General features: G+C 44.1%; 1 protein-coding gene across 2 annotated transcripts in view; it reads left to right on the top strand.

The window, feature by feature from the left end:
- LOC144693693 (ephrin type-A receptor 3-like) overlaps nt 1–19,921 on the top strand; it is a 408,573-nt gene that overhangs the window by 2,908 nt on the left and 385,744 nt on the right. For both annotated transcript variants that reach the window (XM_078563602.1, XM_078563601.1), the window contains exon 2: nt 12,712–12,776. In XM_078563602.1, coding sequence (XP_078419728.1) covers nt 12,712–12,776 — 65 coding nt within the window. The remainder of the gene's footprint in view (nt 1–12,711; nt 12,777–19,921) is intronic.

Raw genomic sequence — 19,921 nt, 5'->3', positions numbered from 1 at the left:
GTCTAAAAACAGCAATGCAATAATGACCAGATAATATGTTTTTGTGCTGCTGGTTGAGGGATAAGGATTGGTAAGGTTATTGGGAATAACTCTCCTGCTCTTCTTCAAGATAATGCCTCGGGATCTTTTACATCCACTTAAGAGAGCAGACTGGGCCACAGATTCATATCTGACCTGAAAGACAGCACCTCCGATGGTGCAGCATCCCCCCTCCCCCAGTAGAGCACTGGAGTGCCAGCCTAGGTTTTAAATATGATACTTCTGTCATTCATGTGGATAATGGAGAAGATAATGAGCAGGTTCACAGATGTAAATGCTGGTGTCCAGAATTTGCTGCCTGGATTGGTGGCTGAGACAGAAACCCTCAACTCATTTAAAAGGTAACTGGATCTGCACCTGAAGTTCTGTAACCTATGAAGCTATGGACTGGGTGCTGGAAGGTGGGATTAGGATGGGTGGCTAGTTTTTTCAGCTGGCACAGACAAGGTGGGCTGAGTGACCACTTTCTGTGCCCTAACGTTTCTATAGTTTCTATAGCTCCTGTCCCTGGCAGATAACCAGTGATGAAATATTGACATGTTACTATACAAATGCTGCATTTCAAACATGTAACGCTTTACTGGTAATAACACGAGATGACCTGATTGTTAGGTCAAAAGAAGATCTTCCGTGATGACAGAGAGGGTTAGGAGCAACTGAACATGGAGAGAAGAGTGAAATGGTTGAAAGTTGGTGGCTGACATTGCTCTTTCCATTACACATTTGTCCCAGATTCCACGGAAATGTTGCTTGCCATGTGGCCCCTCTATGCTGCCTCTTTTCTATAGATCTCCCTGTATAAAACTTGAAGCTCATGAAAGAGCGAGTAAATGTGGGTGCAAAAGAGAAACGAATGAGTGTAATGAAGAGGAATAATAAAAAAAATGCTTAGGGATGGGAAGTAAGAGATGAAGGCTGAATTTCAGCTCCGTGTTTCTGTCCAATAGAGTCAGTGTTGTAGCCCTTTGTTCTGTCCGATGCAAAATTGAATGGTGCTGGATTTTATCTATTGCCACTCAACTTTTGACCTCATTATAGCCTTGATCCAAAAATGGATAAAAGAGCTGAACTCCCGAGGTGAGGTGAGAGTGACTGCCCTTGACATCAAGGCAGCATTAGACTGAGTGTGGCATCAAGGAGCCCAGCAAAACTGAAGTCAGTGGGAATCAGGGGAAAACACTCCACTGGTTGGAGTCATACCTAGCACAAAGGAAGATGATTGTGGTTGTTGGAGGTCAATCATCTCAGACCCAGGACATCACCGCAGGAGTTCCTCAGGGTAGTGTCCTCGGCCCAACCATCTTCAGCTGCTTCATCAATGACCTTCTCTCCATCATAAGGTCAGAAATGAGGATGTTCGCTGATGATTGCACGATGTTCAACACCATTTGTGACTCCTCAGATACTGAAGCAGTCCATGTCCAAATGCAGCAAGACCTGGACAATATTCTGGCTTGGGCTGATAAGTGGCAAGTAACATTTGCACCACACAAGTGCCAGGCAATGACCATCTCCAGTAAGAAAGAATCTAACCATCTCCCCTTGACAATCAATGGCATTACCATTGCTGAATAACCCACCATCAACATCCTAAGGGATAACCATTGACCAGAAACTAAACTGGACCAGCCATATAAATACTGTGGCTACAAGAGCAGGCCAGAAGCTGGGAATTCCACAGAGAGGGTAGCAATCCTGAAGTGAGTAACTCACCTCCTGACTCCCCAAAGCCTGTCCATCATCTACAAGGCACAAGTCAGGAGTGTGATGGAATACTCTCCACTTTCCTGGATGAGTGTAGCTCCAACAACACTTAAGAAGCTGGATACCATCCAGGACAAAGCAGCCCGCTGGATTGGCACCCCATCCACCACCTTTTGCATTCATTCCTTCCACCACTGACACTCAGTAGCAGCAGTGTGTACCATCTACAATATGCACTATGGCAACTCATCAAAGCTCCTTCGACAGCACTTTCCAAACCCGCGACCTCTACCTCTTAGGATAAGGGCAGCAGATGTACCTGGAGGTTCCCCTCAAAGTCACTCACCACTATGTCTTGGAAATATATCGCCATTCCTTCACTGTTGCTGGGTCAAAATCCTGGAACTCCTTTCCTAACAGCACTGTGGGTGTACCTACACCATAGGCACTGCAGCGGTTTGAGAAGGCAACTCACCACCATCTTCTCAATGGCAATTAGGGATGGGCAATAAATGTTGGCCTGGCCAGCGATGCCCACATCCCATGAACAAATTTTTTAAAAATTAAAAGATCATTGTGAAAAATTCACTTAATGCAGACTGAGCATATGTACTTCACCTTTCACATCTCCACATCATCTTACAATCATAATTTTTTAGCAAAACGAACAGACATTGTTTAGTCATTGACAAGCTGAACAGAATTCATACTTGTAAAGGCCATTCATCAGATCAAAAGCACCATCTTGCACCTGAATATTCAATGATTTGTAACTTCATACATCTGAGTTCTGTCATGGCTACATTAGATGGAGAGGAAAGGCAGTCATTGTTAACAGCCAACTTAATGTAGTCGCATACACTGGGGCACTACCCAAATGCACTGACACCTGTGAGTGAGGTAGTGCTATGACTTTGTAGGCAAGGCTTTTCTTGACCAGTTCCTGTTATTTTGTCAGCTTCCTCCCCAACACCACCCACCCCCCCCCCGCCCCCAATTCCTGAAGATGTTGGCTCTTGTGTGTACACCCCATGACAGCACACCAAACCTTTGCCGAAGTGGGGCTATTCTTAACATGTTGGCCCAGCCGGTGTCAGCATACTGTAGGATTGTGGAAGTTATAACAGGTGAAACTGACTCTATCCTCACTATATATGCACATTTCCACAGCAGTTACTGAACTTTAATCTGGAATGTGAACTCTGGCTTATCTTTCCCTCTTGCTTACCATATGGACCCTGAAGGTCAATTGTAGTGTCCCTGCTGCAGAGATAATCTAATTCAGCACACAGCGGGGAATCAATTTTGGGGCCTCTGGTCGGAATGATGTAGTACTTAGCCAATGTCGTTACCCACAAGGGCATTGGGAGAGCTCTCTCTCTTTCTCACCTCCCTTCAGAAAAGGCAGCCAGTGATTTCATCCTTTAATAGTTACATTTTTGACAATAACTTGCATTTATGTAGCATGGATAAACATGCTAGGGTGCTTCTCAGAGGAGTGATGACAAATGGACACCAAGCCAAAACAGGAGAGATTGGGATAGGTGATCAAAAAGCATTGTCCAAGCAGCAACTTTCAAGGGAGGGTCTTAAAGGAAGGGAGGAAGACAGTGAGGCAGGGGGGTTTAGGGGGCAAACTCCAGAGACTGGCTCAGTATCACATTACACAGTGCCACTTGCCATTGAACTCTCAGGGATAAGGTACCACCTGCCATCACACAGGGTTAAGATTCCACTTGGCCGTTGCTTTTCCAAGATGCAGTGCAGAAATTAAGTTCTGTTATACACATTGCTCTGTAGAACTGATTTCCTTGAACCTAATGCCAATTCTAAAATGAGATTAAGGAACAGCTCTGTAAATGAAGTTCATCACTTGTTCAACTAGTGTGATTTCAGCGGTGTCTCACTCATTCTTTGATGTATACTGAACTTTAATACATAGGCTTCTTTAAAATAGCCCCTTATGAATAGGAGCACTGTATTTAATAAAAACCCATCCCTAACTGTAATGTGCTCTCTGTACATCTTCTAAAGCCTGCATTATGAAGGGTGTTGAATATATGCATTGAGAGATATTCTTGGATCAGTGCCAATGGATGCACTCAGACTTATGCAGGAACCATAAATACTGCCAGTGCAGATGATCTTCAACATCAGTTAAACACAGATTATCAATCCTTTCTTATCCCCAATAACCCTGGTTCCCCCACAAAACCTTTAATGTTTCGAATTAATAATGCTGCTCATTTCTCAGTTCTGTGTACAGGTAACAGCTACTTGACAAAACCAGAACTGGGTTGAGAGAAAAGAAAGATGCAGTGGAAAGCATAGATTAATACAGAAGCATCAAAGTCTTGACGAATTGTGTATTAGCCCAGTTATGAGTGGGTGATGCAGCTGGTTAAAAATGGAGAAAGGAAAGGCCCCTAGATCGTTCAATGAGTTTATCCAGTGATTTAGCTCAGCTACACAGATTAGAAAAATCCAAGCTTTGATTTCAGCTCTGTGCTGAATTGGTTGATCACATCTAGAGTGACCATACGAGAGTGAGACAACTGGTATCATCTCTGCTGGGTTAGTCGAAGGAAAAGAAAATTAAATCAGTCAGGATTCCTGCTTATGATTCTGTTGGAAATTTCTGTGTTGGTAATGGGCATGTACATATGGATGTCACCTGAGCGCTACGCTCCAATGCCCTACCTTGATGGATTGTCCTGTGTGTAGTGATCACTTGGACAAGAGCAACTGTGGCTGGGAAACAACGTCCGGTCAAGGAGTCAATACCTTCAGAGGTGGGAGAGTGTTAACAAAGAATGATGGGTATTTCACACAGTATAGGGGGGAGACAGTGCCAGTTTTCTCTGCTCTTCTGGGAATCCTGGCTTTTATTGGGGTTCCATCCTATAAGTGGCAGAATCTCTCTGCTCTTTCTTCACGTGTGAGGCTAGACAACGGTGTTAGCATTTTATTTGACTAGAAAAGCTATGACTTCGCGCCCAATCCTGTTTCCATTTAACATCCATATATGAGCAATTTCCATCAGGATTCACTGGATAGGAACCAGGAACGAAACCCTGGCTCTTTTGTCTAATTCAGCTATGCTGAGGCCATCGTAGCACCTCAACTACTTCCCTAGATGAGGTTATCTAACTCAGTACAGAGTTACTGGGACCATTTGATGTATACATGTAATGGGCAGGGGCCGGTTAGCTCAGTTGGCTAGACAGCTAGCATGTGGATTAGATTAAAGCCAGTAGCACAGGGTTTGATCCCTGCTCGGGATGAGGTAGACTCAGGGCTTGCCTTCTCATTCTACCCGTAGTAAAAGATAATAGCACTTTGCCATCCATTGGTGAATAATCACCAAAGACCTGCCTTCAGGCAGAGAGCTCAAGACAGAAATGCAGTGCTACAACTAACTCAGGCTAAACTGGGGCTATTTGATTTGTGGTATAATGGACAATACCTTTACCTGACAAAATTGTTGAAGAAGCTGCGAATACATCATGCTCACTGCCTCACTCCACATGGCCCACTGACATTTTTAAAATCCCCTTAAAATACTAAATTGTCTGATATCCAACAGTCAACTTTCTTCAGTCTGTGAGGAAGCAAGTGTGAATATTCAGGACATAAAGTGAAAAGAAAAATATGCATGTATTGAAATGTGGTGGGTAATCACTGCAGTGATAATGCCTTGAAGCAGCTAAATGTAACAGCACAGAAGGGAGGAGAAAAAGAGGCAGGGAGATAGGTCAGCGACAAACCTGCCGCTCTTCAGGAGTGAGCCTTATTCATTTTGCTTTAAAATGATGATGTCTGTTATTTAAAGAAATAAGTAAGTTGTACTCATATAGGACTGTTCGCAACCTCAGAAGGTCACAAAGCAGTATGTCTTGTGTGCTGCAAAACACTACAAACAGCATTACATCAGTTAACCTGTTTTGTTGGTGTTAGTTGAGAGATAAATATTGATGAGGGTGCAAGGAAAACCCACATGCTTTTCTTTGAATAGTGCCACGGGTTCTTTTACGTTTACCTTAAAAGACAGATAGGGCCTTGGATCTGTTTAATATCACACGATAGACAGTAGGGCCTCAGTTTAATGTTATATGAAAGACGGCACTTTGAACACCGCGGCACTCCCTCGGTACCACATTTAGCCACAGCCTAGATTATTTCCTTAAATCCTGTGATGGGGCTTAATCCATGATGACTCAAGAGATGAAAGTACTGCCATTGAGCCATGCTAAATAATCACAGATCCATATCATTAGTATCTTTATATCCTGCCATTCATGCCATACAGAAATGTTTTGTCGGTGTTGACCTGATATCGACAGCCGTGCAAATGGTGGTTTAGGACATTACCCTTTTACTTCTGGGACTGAGTCTGAATGCAAACCAAATCGATCAAATTCAGTTCTCAGCTGTCTTGCAGCAGCCTTTTCTTACAGATCCTAAGTGAAATGAGTTTTGGCAGTTTTAGTTCACTCCCCAGTGAACACCTCGTATAAAACCTTAATCCAACACTAATTATCTTTAATTGGATAATTCTATGTCTGTAAAGGGCAGCCTGCTGTGGGGAATGGAAATTCTATGCTGGGGGCTGAATAACAGGTGTAGTTTGCTAAATTAATTTTACCTCCATAGTGACCCATTCAGTTTTCAAACTGAGGTTCTGGTTTCCCCCACCGTCCCCCATCCCTGCTACCCCTCCCCACCCCACCTGCCGACCCTGAAGAAAATTACAATAGGTCCAGGAGCCAGATTATTGTATTTCTGAATTTATTGGTGTGATAATTGGCATGTTATTTCCATTGCTAGATATTAATAAGCAAATGTGGTCTCCAGTGATGACACTGTTACCCTTTTTTGGTAATTGGAGGTTTTTTTTGGAAATTAGGACAGGTGTGTCAACATGGATTTAGAAATCATCCATGCACCCAATATTGTTTGGATTTAGGAATGGTCCCTGTGATAACAGAATCAGCGCAACACGGATGTTAAAAGTGTCAACAGTGCCTGTTTGAAATTCAGTAATTCTTTTGGTATATACAATTAATATTGGTGATTTGAGGTATGTGCAAATTAATAGGAACATGGATTTAAGCCTGATATTTGCACCACTACCTTCCCACCCCATCTGCCCCCACAAGGAAATTAGCTCAATAAAATTGAAGAAAAAAGTCATCAGATAAGAAAATGCACAGAAAATGTGAGACATTCAAACAGGACATGATTAGAATACAACATTTTCCAACTGAAAGAATAGGAGGTATAACATGGATGGACTACATTGTGAAGGCAGAAGTACATAGACTTTGTAATGGAAAAGATACTGAAATAAAACTCAACCCAGATTCCAATAACATGTCAAGGTTGAGAATTGTGTGGGTTGAAATAGTGGCTGGGAGGAAGATGGAGTCATTGATAGGGGAACAGATTTAGGGCAAAACCCAAGGCAATGAATGACCTTAGCCATCCTAATGTTGAGCTGGAATGACTTTACAACACATCCATGACTAGGTAGGTGTTGGGCAAGCAATCTGACAGCACAGAGGTAGGAGTCAATCAAGGTGGTGGAGAGGAAAAGCTGGGTGTCAGCAGTGTGCGAGCGGAAGCTGATCCCATGTCTGCAGACGATATAATCTAGCGTCAGAATGTACATCAGAAAAAGAAGGAACCAAGGATAAATCCTTGGGGACTTTAGAGCAGACAGTAGGGGAGGAGGGAAGGGAAATGTTTGCAGAAAATGCTCTGGCTGCATTCTGAAGTAAGCATGGAATCATGTGAGGGCAGTGTCATGGATCTGCACAGCAGAGGAACATTGGAGAAGGATGGTTTGGTCAGCCATGTCAGATATTAGTGAGAGGGCAAGGAGGGATGACTAGGCTATTTTGATGCAAAATGAAGTAGGGAAAGCAACCTGGAAGAATTTAAACAGGGAATTGTGGAAGAGATACACATAGAGCTGGGAAGCAAAGAAATACTTCTAGTCCTTAGAGAGGAAAGGGAGGCTGGAAGTAGAGCGATAGTTGGTAAGGAAGATGGGCCAAGGGTGAGCTTATAATAGTGATTTTGAAGGGAAGTATGATATGCTTGAACAGAACGAACCATTCACAATGTCAGCTAGCAAGAGGGCCAGGAGGGGAGTTGGGTGGTCAGTAGTTAAGTGGGAAGAATGTCAAGGGTATGGGGAGGGTGTTTGGGGGAGTGGCCTCATGACCAAGGGTTGCTGATCTCATGTAAATGAGGCCTGAGGCCCAATATCGGGTGTGCCTCGGGATTGTTCTGGAACAGAGATTGATTATCATGCCCAGTTTGTGTTGGTACCAACCAATTTCCTGGCCTCTACATTAAGGGTGAGGATTTAGAAATGACAGGAGAACTTGAAGCAATTATACTTGTTTATAATACAGGTGTAAAGATATATCCAATTTAACTACTGCACTGAAAATTAGTGCTCATATGTAAGAATTATTATATTGATAAATGTAGGAATAATTCCATTAATTTTGTATACTCATTGGCCTCTTTTAATGTCCAATCCATATTTCTCAGTTGTCAGACCCTGTTTGGACACCTACCAGAGCAACCTGGGTTAGGTAGGTGACATACATCAGTAGGAGAAACAAGCATTTTTCTAGCATTGATGTATGCTTCTGATCAACAGTTTGTCTTCTATATATATGTCTTAACAACTGTGTATGGTAGAACGAAGCTTACTCTGGCTGCAACAGCTTGCATTTATATAGTACCTTTAATGAAGGAAAGCATCCCAAGGTGCCTCACAGACGAATATTAAACAAAAGTTGACAGCAAGCCAAAGAAGATGATGTTGAGAGGGTTGACTAGAAGCTTGGTCAAAGAGATAGATTTTAAGAAAGGTCTTAAAGACGAGAGAGAGGTGGGGAGAGGTTTAAGAAGGAAATTACAGAGCGTTGGGATGGATGGCCGAAGGCAAGGCTGCCAGTGGGAGGGTGAAAGGAGTGGGAGGCATGCAAGAGGCCAGAGTTAGTGTTTGTGGAAGGTCAAGTCTATTGCAGAAGTACACGGGCAGGCATATGAGTCATACAAGTGACACAGTGACAGAATTATTAAGCAGGCTGGTACCAATAATCTATGAGGGGTGAGAGAAGGGGAAATCATGTTTCTTCTGCATACTTGGAAGTTATCACAAATTGATTCACCTGTTACCTGTGACAGACCTGTTTTGCTCTCACTGATATTTCTACAGCACATTTAACGTGGCAAATATCTTAAGGTGCTTCACAGAAACATGAGAAAAATAGATGCTGAGCCAAAGGAGGGATTTACTTCAACCAAGTACATAAAACTGAACCTCTCCCCAAGCTCACAGTCCAGGATTAGAAAGGCAAACTTGTAAAATTTATGGAAGGGTAGTATAAATATTGTCCAGACTTGGCAATTATTCTTTTGTGAAATTTATGGGGCATTATCCACATTCATAATTGAATCTGAATATTGTCGATATGTCTGTGTGAGAGAAACTCCCTTTGATTTCATCCTTCTTTATTTCTCTGCCCATGCCTAGTTGTGCCTGAGGGAGACAAAACACATGCTTATGTCTGTTTCCCTGGCTAGTTTATCCTGGAACAGGTTGCTAGCCTATCGCCAGAGGCTATAGCTTGAAGGGCGTTACTCTGCATCAAGCATGGCTGACCAGAGACTCTCCCGCTCTTACCGCCTGCCATAGGCATATTGGAAGGATTTACAGGTTGATAGTCAACCTGTTTGGCCACGTTATGAATGCACCTTCTGTTGCCATCAAGTCCTGGGGTAGGACTCAAACCCAGAGTTTCTTGGCTCAGAGGTAGGGATGCTACCCACAGCACCACAAGACCCCCACCTTTGATTTCCACAACTGTTAACTTTCTTTCTTCAAATGAATCATTCCCTCTCTAAATATAACTCTATGAGTTCCTTATTAAGTGGCTAAACAGAGGGAAGACATAGATGGAGGCAGGGAGGAATCGCGTAATTTTGTGCTATGGATTCTGTAACTCATTTCAGTCGTTCCAGTTCCATGTTTCCTCTCACCTTGGTAACAAGTGAAAAACACTTACCTCATAATTTTAATGTTATTGGAATAAAATGGTAAGACAGGTGATAAATGGTGTATTCCCTTGAAAATTAGACCACTGACTAATCGGTGATTTGTTTAAACATTAATAGAGAAAATCATCTTAGTCTCAGTTTATAATGAAAGCCCTGTGGACATGAAGTGCAGGTGTATAAAGTGTTAACTCACCATGGTGTGGTTGTATGAGGTAACGCTGCCCAACTCAGGCACATTTATTACAGTGGAGCCAAACATCGTGTCAATTAATGGTTCTGCAGAGGTGCTTTAATGCTCCTAACTAAAGTTACTTTCTAGTGCTGAACGAGATTACACGATAATTAGCTACTATATTTTGATGCCAGGCAATGCAGCTGCTCAAATGTGTGAAGTTGAAGTGAATATTGCACTAATTTTTAAGGGCACAATGTTTATTAACTCCAAGATCTTCATTTAATAGAACTCATGTTGCTCAGGTAATTCTTAGAACTGAAGAAGTAATTCACTAAGAAATCTGTGCTTTTATCAGAATTTCTGTGAAGTAAGCCATTTCAACTCACCATCTTGCTCTCATGTCCACATGTCCGTCCTTGGCCTGCTGCAATGTTCCCCATCTTCCCTTCAACCCATCCCTCCATGACACCCTGGTCCACTCCTCCATCACCCCCAACTCCTCAAACCCCTTACCCCCCCCATGCAACCGCAGAAGGTGCAACACCTTTATTTTTTCCATGGGATGTGGGTGTCACTGGGCAAGGCCAGCATTTGTTTCCCATCCCTAATCTTGAACTGAGTGGACCATGAACTTCTCTTCCATCTTCACTCCTTTTTTAATCCAATTACCTTTATTTATTTCCCACGGGCATCCCCCCCCCCCCCCCCCCCCCCCCCCACACACACAGGGCCATCTGACACTTGGTATGTTTTGCTTTCACAGAGCACTGAGCTTTGTTCTGCTTTTTAACACATCCTGCTATCTTACCTTTATGCCACTATCAGCACCTTCCTTAGTCTTTAACACTACCGTTAATACTCCCTTTGTCCTGTGTCCATGACATCTTTGTCAAATTTCTCCTTAGCTTGCACCTATCCCTGACCTTCTAGTTTACTCCACCTGCTCCACCCGCTCTCTTCAACAGTATAAAACCCATCTAATTTCTACTTCTCTTTAGTTCTGAAGAAGAGTCATATGGATTCGAAACAGTAACTCTGTTTCTCTCTCCAAAGATGCTGTCAGACCTGCTGAGTTTTACCAGCATTTTCTGTTTTTATTTCTGTGAAGTAAAACCTTGGTCTTTACTCATCTAGTAATTCTTTTGTTCACAGGTTATGAATTTTGGGTTCTCGGATACAGTTGCATTAATTGCAGGCAAGGGCAGTCTACACAAGATGATGCTTATGGGGAGGCAGTGGCATAGTGGTAATATCACTGGACTAGTAACCCAGAGGCCAGGCTAAGACATGGCAGTTGGTGGAATTTAAATTCAAATAATGGATCTGGAATATAAAGCTCGTCTCGGGAATGGTGATCTTGACAACTGTCATCGATTGTTGAAAAACCAGTTTGGTTCACGAATGCCCTTTAGGGCTGGAAGTCTTACTTGGTCTACATGTGCCTCTAGATCCACAGCAGTGTGGTTGACTCTTAATAGCCCTCTGAAATGGCTAGCAAGCCACTCAGTTCAAGGGCAATTAGGGATGGGCAACAAATGCTGACCCCACCTGTGGTGCTTACATCTCACGAAAAGAACAAAAAAAATTGCTATAGATACCACGTGTCACAAATGCACATGCACAATTCTGAAAGCCCCCTTTTTGTTACCCAGTTTCGGGCTAATCTAAAGCCAGACCTTGTAAACTATATTTGTATCACACTACAAACGCATCAACTTTAAAGATAAATGGAGGCATGAACATAATGTTCATTCTTCATTACAAATCTGATTACCTGCCATTATTAGGAATTAATGTGTACTGCCCAGCCAAGTGAGATCGTTGAATGTGTTCAAGCATGCACAATCTACAGTCTACTGGGGTTAAATGAAGTATTGGCCCTAAAATGTTTAATTAATGAACCAGGCCATTATTTGGCCATATACCATATATTGCTAATAATAGATTTCGGTATATGTACCAAACAATTTAACCTGCAACAATGATTAGAATGTAATAAACCATCGAACTGGACACAGATCTGTTCAGTCCAAAGGCTGGTAATTGGATTTGTATTAAAGAATGAGCATTAAGTCAAACATCTCTATTTATGTCGATTGAATGCACTACTTTGATGTATCGTGAATGTGATGCAAATATAGTTTGCAGGGACACAGTTTTAGATTAGCCTGAAACTGGGCATTCAAAATTGCACTTGTGCTGACAGAACATGCAGGCATTTGTTAGACAATTTAAGAGTCATCTCATGTGGATTTTCCAATTTACTATGCTTACTTGTAGTGATTATAACTCAAACATCTCAAGAACATAAATTTCCTAACCGAATGAAGAACTTTAAAAGATTCTTTGTGACCCTTGTGTCCCTAGTAATTATGTAGCATCCAGCAAGCCCTATGGACCTCAAGTTACTTCAAGTATTGGTTGAACCCAGCAACTAGAATTGTAATTTACTCATCCATTGGCAAGTGTGAAAACTGAACATTTATCCAGGTTTGCAGCTCAGAATATCCAAATCCTGCTTATTTTCAACACTAGTTTTAAGTTAATTGAAGTTTGGAATTAAGGGAATTTTTTTTCCCGCTTTGACCGTGTCTGACCACAGTGAAATTCCAATTCTCTGAAAAGTTCAGGGCAGTTAATGCTGGCCTTCACTCAAAGATACACTAATTCTCATCACAGAGACTTACAGTTGTTTTTCTCCTTGTTTATAGTTACCCTCCTGGATTCTATGTCGGCTCCTGGAGACTTGGGCTGGGTGGCGTACCCTCCAGAGGGGGTGAGTATACGGTATTCCTTTTCTTTGAATAAGCAGCCTAGTCAGGACAAAGCTGTCAAAAAATGACTTTGAATCCTATTTCCTTGACACTAGATAACTATCTAAACACGCTTCCTATAAAATAGCATGTTTGAAAATTAGTGTGATGATACTGTGGAACTGCTTTGCTATCTCAAATTACCTCTGTAAATTGTCTATTTGGATGTGTTCGGACAGTATTACATCCTTTGCTGTAAGGAATTGGTGACAAGTGATTGGAGGCACATTTACCTATTGATCCGTCAAAGGCTCAGTCTTGAAGATTTAAAGTTGCAGGATCTTGTTGAAAGGAAGGAGCAGGAGAATGGAGAAACCCGGTACTTCATTCCATATTCAGAAAGATTTTTGTCTTCTGAAATTTTTACAGGGAGAGTTAGACAGAAGAAGGACCTGGAGTTAGAAGAGCAAAATACTGTTGGTGCTGATAATCTGAGAGGAAAATAGAAAATGCTGGAGATCCTCATCTGGTCTGGAAGAATTTGTGGAGGGAGAAAAACAGTTAACAACTTAGGTCAACGCCCCTACGTCAGAACTGGGAGCACTAAGAGGTGTAACAGTTTTTTAACTGAGGCAGGGAAAGGCAGCAGAACGGAGGAAAGAACAAAAGGGAAGATTTTCGATAGGCAGGGGAGATTAAATTACAAATAGATGATAGTGCAAGGCAAAAAGAGATGGTAATGAGACAAGAAATAAAAGTTGTCTTGTGCAAGTGTAAATGGGAAAACACAGAATCGTCAGCAACAGCTGCTGTCCAAAAGCAAAAAAATAAATGGGGGCAGAGATTATGGCCTGAAATTGTTGAGCTCAGTGTTGCATCCAGAAGGTGTAAAATGCCTAATCGAAAGATGATGTGCTGTTCCTCAATCTTACTTTGAGCTTCAGTGGAACAGTATAGGACATCGAGGACATATAAGTCAGAGTGGGAGGGGTGGGGAATTAAAGTGACAGGCAATTGGAAGCACAGGATAATGATTGTAAAATTGCTGGAAATGTGCAATCTGCAGGTACTTTGTGAACACCTCAATTTTATCCGCTTGGGAGCATTATGCAAACGCAGTGAGAATTTCCAGCAAGACCAGAGTGAAATACAGATTCACAGATGGCAGTTCGTAGAAAGAATCTAAATACAGTCGAGCTAATTTCAATGTTAGATTTTCTACAGCAGTGACCCATTCATATTCAGACAAGCTTCACTTACCTCATTCCTCAGTGCTACCAAGGTCTTCAATCTGAGTTTATAGGAAGTAATTTTAACCTTGACTGGTTGGGTGGTAAATTAATGGGGCAGATGTCCCACTTGTTATAGCAACTGCCCAATTTTTATTTCTCTTCATTTCAATGAATTAAATCTGCTGCCCAAATGGTGACAGGGAAAATTACCCTCATAGTGTTTATAGAAGCTGCTTACTCTCTCGCTACCCCCACCACCTCTCCCTTTTACTCACGTGAGTCTTTTACCCTCCAATTCCTGTATGTGCTCAAGTTAATTATGGTAAGCATATTGCAACTAACACACACAGCAACGATGATAATAATGGCAAAGCTTATTGACATTGCAGGTCAGGTCCTCATCCTGCTATTTATTTTATGTTTTGCACATATCTTCCTACTCTAACGCTGCACATTTAAAAAAATACAACTTTGGATTGAATAACTGAACTTGAAGTAGATGGTCTAGATTGCAGTTTCTTGTCTTGATTTATTTTCTTAAGCTCTTATTTCTGATGTTTATGATTGTAAACTAGAATAATTTAATGGGGAAGTTTATCTAATTGACTTCATTGAGAGTCAACTTGACCCAGTTGGTGGCACTCTCATCATTAACTTGTGGATTCAACTGGCAGATTTCCTTCCCTAAAAGACATTAGTGAACCAGATGGGTTTTTACAACAATTGGCAATGGTTTCATGGTCATCATTAGACTTTCAATTCCAGATTTTTATCGAACTCAAATTCCACCACCTGCCATGGTGGGATTCAAACTCGGCTCCACAGAGCGTTATACTTGGTCTCTAGATTACTAGTTCAGCAATAATACCACTACACCATCACCTCCCCCTGCCATCGTTACCCAGTCTGGCCTGTATGCACATCCACATGAGGTGTGCATGCGCCGGCATGCCAACGCACCAAGGGCAACACTGGTAGGATGCCATGGAGACCTTGGTCCAGGACATCGCTCCTGCATTGCTGTGTGGGCTGAACTCCATCGCTGATGCCATAGTTGGCCTCCAACAGTGTGTATGCGAGGGTGGTGTGGGGCAGCTCGATCTCACTCCAGCTTCCCCTTCTCCTCAAGGAGTCAGCCAGGCGCCCTCGGACACCCATAGGGAGGAGGATCAGCAAGTGTGCGCCCCCAGGCCATCCATCTGGGTAACTCCGGGAGTGTCCAGCCCATCCGAATCCCCTCTTCCTATGACTTTAACAGCTCCAGCTCCACAGACTGAGCAGGGTGCCACTGCCACACAGCAGGACCTCAAAAGCAGGCCAGGGCCCTCCAGGTCTCAGCGCTCTGGAGGGCACCCGCCAAGGTCATCACAGGCAGGGTGTAGCAGTCAGCAGGCTGCCTCCACCTCCACTGTGGATGTCCGGGGAGCACCAAGACATAGCGGCAGTGTTAGGAAAGTTATAAGATGTGGTTGCAAAGCCTAGGCTTGGGTGTTAATCACTTCTACATAATGTTCACTATTGCCAGTAAACTCCCAAGAATGTCTCCTTGCCTATTGCTCCTTGTTCTGATGAGCAGTCGTGTCACTCAGATGTGAAAGCTTTCTGCGCAAGATAAAGACAGGTGTCTCAGACCAGGGCCTCTTCCCTATGTTTTGTGCAGTCTCACACTGGAGTGATGGTCCGGCCTTACACTCCCTGGACACATTACTGATGCCTGCACCCCGACGGTGCTTGTCATTGCTGCCAGAATGTCGTGGGCAGAGTTCCATCATTCTCTTGGTATGTTCACAGCACCTTGTCTTCAACATCTGTGACCAGTGATGCCGTGCTGCTGAAGGGCTCAGGTGCTAAAGGCAAACAAAGGATCAGATGCTTTTAAAGCTTCATGGTTGCACCTCTATGATATGACCCTGATCACAGAGCGCAAGCTAGCTGCCCTTGGCCAGACAGGAGCCAGACATTCTCAGGGGCTATGTGAAGATCTATGGAGTATCCTCACTGCATGTCGTCACCGTCCTTCTGCAATCGAATGACTATTAGGGCCTCCACTGTGTCTCCATGACAGGAGCATTAACACAGAGGATGTGTGCACTGTCATAAGCCAGACTGAAGTCAAATGTTCACAGATGCTTTGTGAGGATCTATGGTGTCTCCTCACTGCATGTCACCATCATCCTCCACAAATCTAGCAGCTATGAGGGTCACCTGCCTCATCTGGGCAGTGCAGGGTCTTGTCCCTGTCATCATCACCTTTGAGGACCTCCTCACCCTCATCACCATTGGCGCCCTCCTCATTGGAAGAGATCTGTAGCCCCTGCATCTCCTCCTCAGCCAGCTCCTCTCCCCGTTGCAGCGCCAGGTTGTAAAGGGCGCAGCAGACTACGATGATGCGTGAAACCCTCTGTGGACCCTGGAAGACGTCAGGAATCTGTGACCAACTGAGAATGTTGGAGTCATGCACACTCCCTGGAAACCATGCACAGACCTGCAGGATGCGGTTGTGGTGCACATTCATTGAATGAAATCCCTTGCAGTTGATATAGTTGACCCCTAGTTGCACCGGAGATCTGAGCATCTCGTGAGTGCAGTCAATGGCACCCTGCACCTGTGGGAAACATGAGATCTGGGCAAATCCAATCGCTCTTGCATCCTGGCTCTCCTGGTCCCTGGCGATATGCACAAAGTTGTGTGCCCTCATGAAGATGGCATCCGTGACCTCATGGATTCCTTTGTGGGTGGAGGCTTGTGATATCCCACAGAGGTCACCTATAGGACCCTGAAAGGAGCCACTGGTGTAAAAATTGAGCTCTGCAGTCACTTTCACGGCCACTGGCAGTGAATGCCCTCCATGTCCACGTGGTGCCAAATCCTGCAGCAGCTGGCAGATGTGACCGACCAGTTCCCTAGACATGCACATTCTTCAGAAAGACTGGCTCTCGGTCATCTGCAGAAATAAAAGCTGGTGTCTATAGACCCTGGGTCCAGCCGACCAGCAACAGCTCACTGTGGCTCTTCAGCAGTGTGTGCGGGAGCTCCAGCTACCCCTTTGTCGAGAGGCTGCTGCTCCTCTGTGCAGCCAGGCACCTCAGTCACTCTTTTCATCGTCGTCTTCACTCTTTCTACACCGCGAGGCATACAGCTAGTCCAGCAGGCTCCATGATCCTGATGTACTCCTCCTGCAGGGTGAAAGAGAGAGACACGTGGATTAGCATGGGTGCACTAAGAACCTATCCTGGTTAAGTCTGAAGGCCCCCTAACGCATCCCGAAGTGTGCTGGCGACCACTTGGATGGCGAGAGATTAGTGCTTGAAACCCCACCTTCCTCCACCCCACTCCACCTGACCGATTGGCAGCAGCTTTGCCCATTGGACTGCATGCTGTGCTCTCAGCTCAGGCGCAGGTATTCTCCTAACCCGCACTGCAAGGCTGCACTGTTAGCTTGAACCATGGGGGAGACTAGTCCAAACTGGGATGCTGACATTGCAAGGGGCTGTGAGCGCCTCCACCAGTCACTACTCCATGGCCAGCTTTAGCAAGGAGATTGTACAACGTGCCCAGTCATCCAACTGTTCTGCAGTCCACTAAAATGCTCATTATTTTGCAGTCTGTGCCTGAGGGGTGAAAAGCTCTGGAGCACTTGGTGGCACTTTGATGCCTCTGTATTGTTTGAGTGGTCAGGTAAGCTAGAGGCCCGACTCCAATCGTATCAATGTGGCTGCGTCTGAACTGTCTCAGCTGCAGAAGAATGGTCACTTTATACAAGGTGTCCCTAATGTGTGGCCGCTTCCCTCGCCCACTACCCCCACCTCCTCAACCCCATACGTGCTTGCGTGCCACCTTCAACTGCAGGGCAGCCTTTGCCCCCACTCTCCCCAAAGTTGCCTGAGCCACCAGGCAGTCTTTGCCCCTCCCCCACCAGGTGACCTCAACTGCAGGACTGCTTTTGCCCCCCACCCACCTCGCACCTCATCCTTGAGGTCCAACTGGTGTCCCTCACAAGCACTCCACAATGTTGTGGTACGCTCACCCCGAGCCCCCCTCAAAGTGCAGCCCGGCAAGTGCACATCTTTTATATGCTGTTGTGAAACATGCCAGCATGCAACTACACCAAAGTGGGCGGACGATCCAGCGGGGGAGGATGAATCCGGCGGACTGGCCTTATAACGATATGCTGATGTGTTACAATGTGGTTCCTGATGTCTGATGGCAGGAAACACGGTCTGTCATCGGGGGGATGAGCGGATGTTCGCAGAATGGCTTCACGACGTCTTGAAACAGATTTTTGGCCTCCTCGCCATATTGTCCACTCACGCCACCAAGTGCCTCTGACGCCCAGCGGAAGATTTCGCCGAATGTTATGGAGGTGGAAGTGGGCAGGCTTAATAATAGAACAGATATCTGTCTGAAAGTTCATCTCAGGGTTAAATACGACACAAGTTGCAAATGGTCTGTTTCAGCCTCTGACAGTTGCCAGGGAGATGGATGGAGCCAATCATTATGTTGAAGGCAGCTAAGGACTGGCAATAAATCTGGCCGCACAAGCAGTGCCCATAATCCCAAGAGTATATAAACATATTAAAAAAGTTACCTTCCTGGAACAGCAAAATAGAAAATGTTGCAATCATGAGGCTCCATGTGACTTGGATAGCTATATTTATCTGTGTGACTATTCAGAAGCTTAAGATGTTTGCCCAGATTTCTAGGAGAGGAGCTGAGCTCCCAGAGTTTCTCAGTTAGCGATAACTGAACGTTGGGATGACTTAAGAATTCAATCGCTAATGACTGTGAAAGAACGCATGTCAGAAATTTTACCAGTGCGTCAGCCATTAGAAAAGAGAGGATTAAAATACAGGCATGAAAAATCTGCGCTGGCCCTTTTTCAAAATATATTACAGTTTAAAGAAAATAAGGGCAGAGTTTTATGGCGATTGGCAAAAGAACCAGAGGCAACAGGAGGAAAATTGTTCACGCAATGAGTGGTTAGGATTTGGAGTGTACTGCGCGTTAGAATGGTGGATGCAGATTCAATAGTAGCTTTCAAAGGGTAATTAAATAAACATTTGAAGAAGATTTTGGAATATGGGGAAAGAATAGGGTTAGGATTAACTGGACAGCTCTTCAAAAGAACCAGCACAGATGCAATGGGCCAAGAGGCCTCCTTCTGTGTTGTACAATGCTTTGATTCTGTGGTTCTATGTAAATCTTACAAACTAGTTCAAGAAATAAACTTGAGATTTTTGGCTTCAAACAAAATATTTACAGTGAGATGTAGAAGAAAATATATTTCACCATTTCTGATTTTCCCTCCCTTCTCCTGAAGCTACAGGCTCCATGCAATGCATTTCTACAGGCGTTGGCGACTTTGCCGAACTCACCAAGTTCTAATTCTTTATGCATGAATCTAGATGCTGAGAACATATGTTTCCAATTTGCCCACCTGGGTGTAAAGCTGATGTGCTGAATCGGCCAGCTGCTATGGAAGCTACCGGATTTTCATTGAAAATTTGGCAGCCTCTATAATGGACGGGCAATTGCAATGCCAGTTTTATGCCTGGATGGCAAGTTGAAAATCTAAAATAAAAACGGAAAATGCTGGAAAAACTCAGCAGGTCTGACAGCATCTGTGGATAGAGAAACTCTTAAGAGAGAACATCTACCTTGTAGCCATCAGGCTATTTGACTGTGTGAGGCAAACAGAGCCCAATCTGATCCTGTCAGCATTCAACATCCTCTTTAGCCAAGTCGGTCACTCACCCTGACTGACTTTTCCACTCCTTAGCCCAGGGTTGCTGATGCCAATCTAGCGAGTGTCAGGTTCTCAAACAATTGTAGCAATGAGATGTTACAGTGGTCCTGTAAGTTGAAATAGAGACATGTCAGAAAAGTCCATCTGGATGCACAGATCTCAGTTCCTCCATATCTGGACATCGCTGCCA

The sequence above is a fragment of the Cetorhinus maximus genome, chromosome 19 (assembly GCF_964194155.1).
Source record: "Cetorhinus maximus chromosome 19, sCetMax3.hap1.1, whole genome shotgun sequence".
In the NCBI taxonomy this organism is placed as follows: domain Eukaryota; kingdom Metazoa; phylum Chordata; class Chondrichthyes; order Lamniformes; family Cetorhinidae; genus Cetorhinus; species Cetorhinus maximus.
Note: the sequence above shows the minus strand (reverse complement) of the source record. Positions and strands in the feature narration are given on the sequence as shown.